Source organism: Eretmochelys imbricata, chromosome 3, assembly GCF_965152235.1.
Source record: "Eretmochelys imbricata isolate rEreImb1 chromosome 3, rEreImb1.hap1, whole genome shotgun sequence".
NCBI classification, from domain to species: Eukaryota; Metazoa; Chordata; order Testudines; family Cheloniidae; genus Eretmochelys; species Eretmochelys imbricata.
The window spans coordinates 65590881-65602097 of record NC_135574.1 but is presented as its reverse complement, the minus strand read 5'-3'; the positions used below and the strand labels follow the sequence as shown (position 1 = coordinate 65602097).

The 11217-nt window shown below is 39.3% G+C and overlaps 1 protein-coding gene across 6 annotated transcripts in view; it reads right to left on the bottom strand.

Annotated features, from left to right (window-relative positions):
- Positions 1-533: 533 nt before the first annotated feature.
- CYB5R4 (cytochrome b5 reductase 4) overlaps positions 534-11217 on the bottom strand; it is an 83898-nt gene continuing 73214 nt past the window's right edge. For 5 of the 6 annotated variants that reach the window (XM_077812760.1, XM_077812761.1, XM_077812766.1 and 2 more), the window contains 2 exons: positions 2259-2423; positions 534-1191 (listed from right to left, as the gene is read on the bottom strand). In XM_077812760.1, coding sequence (XP_077668886.1) covers positions 1137-1191; positions 2259-2423 — 220 coding nt within the window. In that variant the 3' untranslated portion in view covers positions 534-1136. Of the gene's footprint in view, positions 1788-2258; positions 2424-11217 lie in introns of all 6 variants that reach the window. The other variant, XM_077812764.1, reaches the window with a different exon arrangement.

Here is an 11217-nt window from a genome sequence, read left to right as displayed (position 1 = left end):
GAGGGGTTGGAGCAAATGCGGTTGTATCTTAGAGCTTGGCTGTAGACAATGGATTGTGTAGTGTGGTCTGGATGAAAACTGGAGGCACGTAGGTAAGTATAACTATGCCTACATGTATACAAGCTCTAAGATACACCACATTTGCTCCAACCCCTCAGACAGAGGTGGGGGTGTGGCTTTTTCACACCCCCTGACCAATGTAGCTATGCCGATGAAACTTTTCCATGTAGACTAGGCCTAAATCAAAATTGGAGGTCTTTCTAAAAGGTATACTCTGGTTCAAACACCAGCTATCAAGCCAAACAGAGCAACTGTTAAACCAGTCGAGGGACCATTAATTACTATAATTAGAAAACGTCTGAAGCATTCTGCTAGTAAGTCTGTGGTTCAGCATGAACTTGAACCCAGGAAGTCTGTGGTGCAGGGTGAACTTGAATCCAGGACTCTCAAGTCCTAGGCTAGTGCCCTGCCCACTGGACCATCCTTCCCATCTGCCTTTCACTTTACCATATATGACAGTGATACTCCACTCATCATGTGTAACAAGAATCCATTATTTACCTTTTTATTACTTAGTGCATCTTTACTCAGTTTGCCATACATATGGAGCACCTTATTTATCAATATTATGTACAAGAACAACAACATGTTTTGATCACTTAAAAGTCAAACACGGTTTTAGAATATCAATAAGAACATAGTGTAAGTGATCATTTACCTGAGTTAACAGTGCAATACATAAATTCAGACAGTATTGCTAAGACATTTTACAGTAAAGAAAAGTGTTTCAAGTAAAAATCTATATAATCAGTACTTAGAATGGTAATAAATCAGATCTAGAAGGAAAAAGTTCTAGGCTAACAAAATTAAATATCTAATATGGACTGTACATATTTACTTGCCTCTGCAATAAATTAATATCCTAGCTGAATTGTAAGTATTAGCAAAAATACAAAAGCAAGAAAACAGTATAAAATTCCTTTACCTCAAATGCACATGCCATTCAAGAAATATTTTCATACCAAGAGTCAAATTTTAATGCATACAAAATATTTTTCTTTTTAAGAATTTAAACTTATTTATGAATGTAAATAATGAAGATTGATGAATTAAACTGTCATATCCTCAATGTTGCTTTATGCAGTAAAACTATGGACCTCTTCTTTGGAATATCCAAGATCCTGCAGAAACCTGAAAATCAGTAATCAAATTTGTTACTTCACATGTAGGGAACGCTGAACAGTTTACAGTTCAGCAACAGTCTCTCTCTTTTTCCAAAAGATGACATGCTGAAATCGCTCTGGCTATGCAAATACATTAAGAACAAACGACATGTCCATACAGAAATTCATACATATAGCATCATTTTAGTATTTTTGTGCAGTATCCAGTTCTAAAAAACCAAAGAATGTGTAACATTTTTGAAGTATTTCAGATTTAGTTCCCACTGTTTTGTGGTGTTTGTTTTTGTTTAAAGATTTCAGAGACAAAATATATTGGTCAGATTCAATATTTTGTTAGATCTATGAAACTGCTCTGACTTCAGGAGATGTAACCAGCATTGATATTTGGCCCAATGTCTGGAGGATGGATGTGCTTGTTTAAACTTGCATCTTTTCTTTTTTATATTCCATGTGTTTTTAGTACGGCAATAAAATGAATATAAATACACTGAAAGCTTTAATGTCTCCACAAGATTTTAACAGAACAACACCTTCAAATTCAATTCTGACTCAGCTGGCACGGTCAGAAACAGGCACCACTCAGACAGCTCTTTTCAGTAATTCCTGTATATCAGAGACATAATCCCATTTGGAGAAAGTGGTAAATTTCAAAATTCTTAAACAGCACTTAGATCTACCAAAACGTGTGACGTAGCTACAAAAAATAACTGGAAAGTGATATTTTGCTAAGAGTAAAAGCTTTAACAACTTGATGAAACTTGGGCTGTAGTTAATATTTGCATGAATGGATGTTTCTATACGTTTTAAGCTAATGTGGTCCTAAAATTTTAGTAACCTATATGACATAAAAAGAACGACACATAGTAGTATGGAACATTAGTTTAAAAAACAAGATTTTCCCTATGATTGTATTCTATCCTTTTGTAACTATCTACTGCTTAATAAACACAAACATTTACAAAAATGGTTTTAACTTGCATATAAGGAAAATTCAAAGTACCTTTTAGAAATTCTAAAAGGGGGTAAAATTATACAGTTCACCTCAGGCACAGGAATAATTATTTTTACACTCACTGTATTCCTTGCTCTGTGAAAGGTGCTGGACCGCAGACACAAATAAGTATTTTGGAGTCTTTTTTGCTTCTTTTCACAAACTCAGAAAGGAGAGATGAAGAAATTTTTCCCTGTTTGCCGGTCCCTTCTTTTTTTGGCTCTGAGAGAATAAATTGAACCTCAAACCTGCAAAACAGGAGGAAATGTAAAAATATTGCTTCCATACAGACATCTTTAGCACTATCAATGAATCTCAGGGTAGATAAAAATCATAGATATGTTTGCTGCCAAACCACTAAACTGGTGAAATGTACTGGCTTCGCACCTGGAACCAGAGTTTGTTGAAGTGCTAAACCATCTTTTGACGGCAGTAATCTCCTGCAGGTACAGAAAGAATATTTTCTTCATTTCACTTTATTCAACTAGTTCAGTTGAATGACTAGTTCATTCAAAGTTAAGAAATCAACTGGGAGTTGAAGAAGATGTTTTCCACTTCCTCTTACACATTTTTTATTCGTAGCTGAGCTTTATTTGTTCTAAAATCTTGAAGGACACAGTGGCCAGAAAAAATCGGTTCCATAATTATTTTCTTTCATAAATCAGTTAGTTTTACATCTAAAACTTGTTTTGAAACATTGATAAACTCTTTTTTCTTATGTATCCAGCATATTTTAACGAATAAACACAATTTTACAATGCTGTTTTTGTCCATTTTTAAATTGACTTTGAATTTCCATCCAAATAGAGCTTGACACAAAGCTCAAGTAAAAAATTAATCACCTCGTAAGAAATGCATCATTCACCATTGTCTAACATAAAAATTAAGAATATGAATAAATGTAAGTTAAACTATGTAATTGTTTAAATAAATCATAGAATCGTAGGATTGGAAGGGACCTCGAAAGGTCTTCTAGTCCAGTCTCCTGCACTCATGGCAGGACTCGGTATTATGTAGACCATTCCTGACATGTGTTTGTCTAACCTGCTCTTAAAATTCTTAGAGCACAGAGATTCCACACCCCCCCCCCCCCATGGCAATTTATTCCAGTGCTTAACTATCCTGACAGTTAGGAAGCTGTCAAGGTTCCTCCCCTACTCTGAACTCTAGGGTACAGATGTGGGGACCTGCATGAAAAACCTCCTAAGCTTATCTTTACCAGCTTAGGTCAAAACTTCCCCAAGGTACAAAATATTCCACCCTTTGTCCTTGGATTGGCTGCTACCACCACCAAACTAATACTGGTTACTGGGGAAGAGCTGTTTGGACGCGTCCTTCCCCCCAAAATACTTCCCAAAACCTTGCACCCCACTTCCTGGACAAGGTTTGGTAAAAAGCCTCACCAATTTGCCTAGGTGACTACAGACCCAGACCCTTGGATCTTAAGAACAATGAACAATCCTCCCAACACTTGCACCCCCCCTTTCCTGGGAAATGTTGGATAAAAAGCCTCATCAATTTGCATAGGTGACCACAGACCCAAACCCTTGGATCTGAGAACAATGAAAAAGCATTCAGTTTTCTTACAAGAAGACTTTTAATAAAAATAGAAGTAAATAGAAATAAAGAAATCCCCCCTGTAAAATCAGGATGGTAGATACCTTACAGGGTAATTAGATTCAAAACATAGAGAACCCCTCTAGGCAAAACCTTAAGTTACAAAAAAGGTACACAGACAGAAATAGATATTCTATTCAGCACAGTTCTCTTCTCAGCCATTTAAAGAAATCATAATCTAACACGTACCTAGCTAGATTACTTACTAAAAGTTTTAAGACTCCATTCCTGGTCTATCCCCGACAAAGACAGACTATAGACAGACACACAGACCCTTTGTTTCTCTCCCTCCTCCCAGCTTTTGAAAGTATCTTGTCTCCTCATTGGTCACTTTGGTCAGGTGCCAGCGAGGTTACCTTTAGCTTCTCAACCCTTTACAGGTGAGAGGAGCTTTCCCCTGGCCAGGAGGGATTTCAAAGGGGTTTACCCTTCCCTTTATATTTATGACAGAAGCTTTTCCTAATGTCCAACCTAAACTGCCTTTGCTGCAATTTAAGCCCATTGTTTCTTGTCCTATCCTCAGAGGTTAAAGAGAACAATTTTTCTCCCTCCTTGTAACAACCTGTTATGTACTTAAAAACTGTTATGTCCCTGCTCAGTCTTCTCTTCTCCAGACTAAACAAACCTAATTTTTTTTTCAATCTTCCCTCATAGGTCATGTTTTCTAGACCTTTAATCATTTTTATTGTTCTTCATTGGACTTTTTCCAAAATATGGCACTCAGAGCTGGACACAATACAGGCAGTCCTCGGATTTATGACACAATTCGTTCCTGAAAATTGCGTCGTAAGTCGAAACGTTGTAACTTAGAACCGCAATCCACTCCATTGCAGGACCAAGTGTCGTAAAGTCAAAACCAATTGTCGTAAGTCAAATCAGGGTGTGAATTCATAAACAATGAACAGCACTGACGACGTAAGTCAAATGTTGTAAAGTCGAGGACTGCCTGTACTCCAGTTGAGGCCTAATCAGCGCGGAGTAGAGCGGAAGAATTCCTTCTCGTGTCTTGCTTACAACACTCCTGCTAACACATCCCAGAATGATGTTTGCTTTTTTTTTTTTTTTTTTGCAACAGTATTACGCTGTTACTCATATTTAGCTTGTGATCCACTATGATCCCCAGATCCTTCCCACAGTACTCCGTCGTAGGCAGTCATCTCCCATTTTGTATGTGTGCAACTGACTGTTCCTTCCTAAGTGGAGTACTTTGCATTTGTCCTTATTGAATTTCATCCTATTTACTTCAGACCTCCTCTCCAGTTTGTTCAGATCATTTTGAATTTCAATCCTATCCTCCAAAACACTTCCAACCCCTCCCAGCTTGGTACCGTCAGCAAACTTTGTAAGTGTACTCTCTATGCCATTATCTAAAATCATTGAAGAAGACACTGAACAGAACTGGACCCAGAACTGATCCCTGCAGGACCCCACTCGATATGTCCTTCCAACTTTACTGTGAACCACTAACTACTTTATGGGGACAGTTTTCCAATCAGTTATGCACCCACCTTATAGTAGCTCCATCTAGGCTGTATTTCCCTAGTTTGTTTATGAGAAGGTTATGTGAGATCGTATCAAAAGCTTTACTGAAGTCAAGATATACCACATCTACCGCTTCCCCCCTATTCACAAGGCTTGTTACCCTGTCAAAGAAAACTATTAGGTTGGTTTGACATGATTTGTTCTTGACAAATCCATTTTGAATGTGACTTATCTTATTATCTTCTAGGTGTCTGCAAACTGATTGCTTAATTATTTGCTCCATTATCTTTCCAGGTACAGAAGTTAAGCTGACTGGTCTGTAATTCCCCGGGTTGTTCTTATTTCCCTTTTTATAGATGGCACTATATTTTCCCTTTTCCAGTCCTCTGGAATCTCACCTATCTTACATGACTTTTCAAAGATAACCGCTAATGGCTCAGATAACTCCTCAGTCAGTTCCTTGAGTATTCTAGGCTGTATTTCATCAGACCTTGGGAACTTGAATACATCTAACTTGTCTGAGTAATTTTTAACTTGTTCTTTCCCTGTTTTAGCCTCTGATCCTACCTCATTTTCACTGGCATTCATTAAGTTAGATTGTCCAATTGCTACTAACCTTTTTGATGAAAACTGAAACACAAAATGTATATAAATATAATGTATCCTCCTGGTTAGCAAAAAGAAGCACCACATTTAGTTGCAATTCAATCTGTTTAGATGGTTACCAACCAATGAGAATCAACCTTTCCTTTTGGAAAATAACTAAAAGTGCAAGATGCAAAACAAGATTAAAATTGATTAATTAAATCAAGATGTCATACTTGCTGATTTAAATCATGGTTAAAATTGGTGATATAAACCACTGATTTAAAATAAATCTGCTCTGATTCATCTTAGAGCTAACGATTTCTATGACATACTGACTGACCTCTTCCTCCGCTAAAGGCTGACTGCCAAAACAGTCACTACCTGACAACAACATAGGATGGGAAGGGACCTCCTGGATCATCAAGTCCAGTCTCCTGTTATTGTAGGCAACCCTATCATAGCCCCTTTCATAAACTTACCAAGCTGCATCTTAAAACCAGTTATGTTTTTTGCCCCCACTACTCCTATTGGGAGGTTGTTCCAGAAGCTTACTCCTCTGATGGTTAGAAACATTCTAATTTCCAACCTAAATGTACCCATGGCCAGTTCTTGTGTCAACATTGACCATGACGTTAAATAACTCCTCTCTCTCCCTGGTGTTTACCCCAAATGTATTTGTCTTTTATAGAGAGAAATCATAACCCCTCATCTCAGCCTTCATTTTGCGATGCTAAATATGCCAAGCTCTTAGTCTCCTTTTGTAAAATAGGCACTACAATGCCTGATCATCCTATTCAATTCAGTTTTAAATTTGCACTGGTATGCAGAGCAATTTGATACATGTAGTTGGAAAAGAAGAAAATTGGATTTGTGTATTAAGCTACAAGACATAATTGACAAGTCATGGAGGAAGTGACTGTGACAGTCAGGGTCCAGACACCCCAAGGGGAGAACAGGTGTTTGGACACTACAGAATAAGCAGCTGAATTAACTGATTGTATATAATATTATTGTGTTAGACAAATGTTGACTAGGGTCTTACGAAAGCTTGTAATGTTCTAAACTTAATAATCATTATGGGATATGTATAAAGGCTACCATGATGAATTTATAGAGAGAGAGATCTGGGCTTAAACTTTGGCTCCACCTCACAGTAGGACAGTGAGTGGCACCTACCAAGCCAGGTGTTTGCCCAAAACCATGAGTCTCCATGCCAGGAGAAAGGGAAAAGAGCCTTTTAAACAGGTGGCTTAAAACTGGACTTTTCTTCCAGAACTTGAGGGACAGTTTCAAAGATGGCAGGCTGTCTGTGAATACTGGATCCTCCCCATGGCTAGGGTGTAAGCTAGGAAACTGTTCAAAGGCAACAGGCAACTTGTACTAGAAAAGGGATTTTGTCTAATACAGAAGTATAAAGCCTGAAGTTTTGTCCGTTTATTTACTGTATAACTTGTATGTTTGCTGTCTCTTATTTCATCTTTGAATCTTTTTCTATTAAATAAACCTTTTGTTTATTTTTACCCCAAGCAGGGTTTGTTATGCAAGCTATGTGGAGCGTGGGGGCCCAAGTGAACTGATAACTGGGGGACTGGTTTCACATCTTTGGGGCGACAAACCAGAGGGGGAAAGTCCAGGTGTCTGGTAATTAAGAACACAGGAAGGATGGATATGAGGAGGCTCAGGACCAGAAGGGCTGATGGCAGAGGTGAAAGTAAGCTGGTCCGGTCCAGTATGGCGTACCGGCAAGAGCATAACATTCTCTAGACCCCAGAATGTTCTAGTCCTAATTAATTAAGAGAACACTGGAGCAAAGTAACCCCCTGCAGTTGTTAGTGTTAAACACATTTTTCTGCTACATTAAATCTCATCTCCCACTTTAAAAGTTTAAAGAAACACATCCCTGACATTGTTTGTCTTATTTTACACACATTCCCTGTTTAATAAAAAAAAATTAGGGGTAGTCTATTTTTTGTCAAGGTGAAAATTTCTTCGTCAAGCCAACATCGAGACTCCAGAGGAAAATTTTTCACAACGCAAAACCTGTTTTATCCGACACTTCACCAACCGGGAAGCTCTATAAACTGGCATTTCTGATCTTCATTCTGGCACGGGGCTGATCCCCACTCACCTCATGCGGATTCCCACAAGCGGCGACCTGTCCCGGCTGCTCTGCGCATTGCCTCCGCCAGCACATACCGCCCCCACAGCTCCCATTCCCAGCCAATGGGAGCTGAAGAGTCAGTGTTTGGGCGGGGCAGGACGGGATGGAGGCAGGGCGTAGAGCCACCTGCCGTGCCTCTGCCTAGGAGCAGCTGGGACAGGTCGCCGCTTGTAGGGAGCCGGCCAAGGTAAGCGGCCCCCGGATCCGGCAACCGGCACCCCCTCCTGCACACTAAGCCCCCTCCCACACCCAAACTCCATACCAGAGCCTGCGCTCCGCACCCCCTCTTGCACCCCCAGCCCCGCACCCGAACTCCCTCCCTCTTAGTTAACTGGCATTTTTCTCTAATTTGCACTCTCCCATCATGCCAGATAAAACAGCTTTTACTATAATAAGTAAATAAAAAGATTTTTGTGGTCCACTCAATAGTGTCTGTCAGTCGAGATTTGGCCCGTGGTCCCCCTATTGACTGCCCCTAAAATAAATTGTTCTCCAATAATCAGCCTTTACATCTGTTTGCTCAGTAACTTTAATGAACATTATTGATAAAGATCACATTAATTTCAAAGAATTTGCCCTAATCCTCAACTGTGCATTTTCTGTAAATTTGAAAAATCTCATAGATTTTTTATTCTTTGTGGTTGGCAGTCTGATGGCATTTGTTATCTGAGGAAAAAATATTACATATAATTAAAATATTAACATTACTTTCCACTTAAGGATCTTAATATTCTGAAGCTCTCTCAGTTTCTATCATTTTTTCAGACGGATGGCACATAGAATAACGTCATTTCTAAGAGCTTTTAAGCCATTCTGTTGCTATTTCTATATTTTATAATCCCAAATTTTAAAAAAAAATCAGCAACCAAATTTTCAAACAGATATCGATATCCACCTCCTTTAACTCTGGGTTCTATTTTACTATTTGAGATCTTATCCAAAAGGCCTTTTTGTCTGTGTTTAAAATTTTAAGATATTTTGGCTGTTTCTGAAGTGTACTGTAAAATGCCAGAGAACAATTAAGCACTAACAGCTGTTAGCAGAACCACAGAGAAACTCTAGCCAGATCACATCACCCTTTGCAGGCAGACAGCACCAACAAGCAATGCATCTTAACAACTTCATGAGCACTTGGATGAGTTCAGATGTTCCAGATTCTATGCATAATTTTGCTGGAAGGTGGAAGGTTTTGTGTTTTTTTTTTTTTTAATTCTTCCAAAATTGTATAACTATCACATAGATTTGGCTGAAAAATAGGTGCCACGTCTCCTCCCACACCAAACTTCATGACCAATTGTTGTACCAATAAAATAAAAACCAGCAGGATCTTATTAAAGGGAAAAAGGCAAAATACCACATTTATTGTGAATACAGAAAGAATCCTAGTAAGCAGTTAGTTATAGTTATAACATTCCATTCAATCTCATATTTATTCACACATTCATTCATTCATTCATTCATACACACATACACACACACACACACAGGTTCTGCAAGGTTGTTATCATAGTTACCAGCCTTAGAGTTGCTCATGCCAAGCCACTGGCAAGGTGGCCTGGACATGAGGAGGGAGCAGAGCCTTGTCAGATGCTCATCTGATGCTCCTGGAAGTTGGTTTGCAGACCCCCAAAGTTCTCACTTTTTAGAGTCTATTTTTATAGGAATTTCTTCCTATGCCAGTCTATGGGAATTGCTTCATCATGCTGTTGCTGAATCAATCAGCAGATAGCACATTCCTGACGGCTCCAAGATGTTATCTTGTTCTTTGGTTCTCCCATTCTTGAGGCTGTTGGGTGGATTCCAGTCTGCCCTCCGGGGGTCCTCTGGTTATTTCCACCTGACGCCTTCTTCAGCCGATGGACACTGGATTCTTAGGCTGGCACCTCCCTGATCATTCAGTTATTATCCACACCAAGCATCCATCCACATACATCCTCTATCTCTATTTTAATCACAATTGTTAATACAACAAAAGGGTGGGGAGTCTCTGGGTGCTGTTTCTGTTGTTAGAGTATTGCTTTGAGTCTCTCTCTCTGTGAATTGCTTTGAGAATAGACTCTGTCTTAGAATGTACTAACACAATTAGCAGCTTGCAAGTTTCACACATACAGGGAGAGAAAGTACCAAAAACCAAGAGACCTCTTAATTAGTAATACCCTGGAATTTAAACTCTGGGGAATCAAACTCATTTGTGATTTTAATACAGAACTTCTTTAATATGATCCAACACAATAAGGAATATAAAAAAACACACAAAAGGCTACACCATTTCTCAGTCCAATCAGAAATTTTGATATATGAACCCAAATAACTACAGCGATTTTTTTTTGTTTGATTGATTGATGTTGACTTTCACAGCACACAAGCTTTCTGCTCATCCGAGCAAGTTATATACTGGTTCTGGAGTGTACTTGAGGTAATTGCTCTCTCCCTTCACTGAGGTTAAATGAAAAGTTATTCACCCAAAACCAGAAAATTTGTCTTTAATTAAACAAAATCATTTCTGAGTTACCTCAGTGGGGCTGTTATTTTCTTTAGAATTAAAAGTATTGGATTGTGGGGGTGGGACAGAGGATAACTTTACATCTCCATCAATATGCTTTATCATGTGGGATATTCAGATTAGGAAGCAGTCTTTGGCTTCCTACTCTCCCACATTAGCCAAACCTGGTTATAATACCAGGATGTTATTTACAGTAGACTGGGGAGCAGGAATTAAGCTTTGTCATTTTGTAAATGTGGATGTCAGCTACTGTCACACAAAGACACAGCTATCCAACTTAAGTTATCTAATCATCTTGCCAGAATGAACTTTAGGTTTACTGAACTCTGCTATTTTTATAGCCTCTGTGGGAGAGCATGTATCCTTGATAACCCCTCTCAGTCTGTCTGGAAGAAATACTACCCTTGACCTTTACCTGGTTCTCCAGCCCCCACCCCACAAATATACACTCTGTCTAGTTAGGACAGGGGTCGGCAACCTTTAGCATGCGGCCCGCCCATCAGGGTAATCTGCTGGTGGGCTGCGAGACATTTTGTTTATGTTAATCGTCCGCAGACATGGCCCCCCACAGCTCCCAGTGGCCACGGTTTGCCATTCCTGGCCAATGGGAGCTGCGGGAAGCGGCGGCGAGCACGTCCCGCAGCTCCCATTGAAACTAAGCTGTCCTGAGCCACATCTGGAAGGAGTGAAG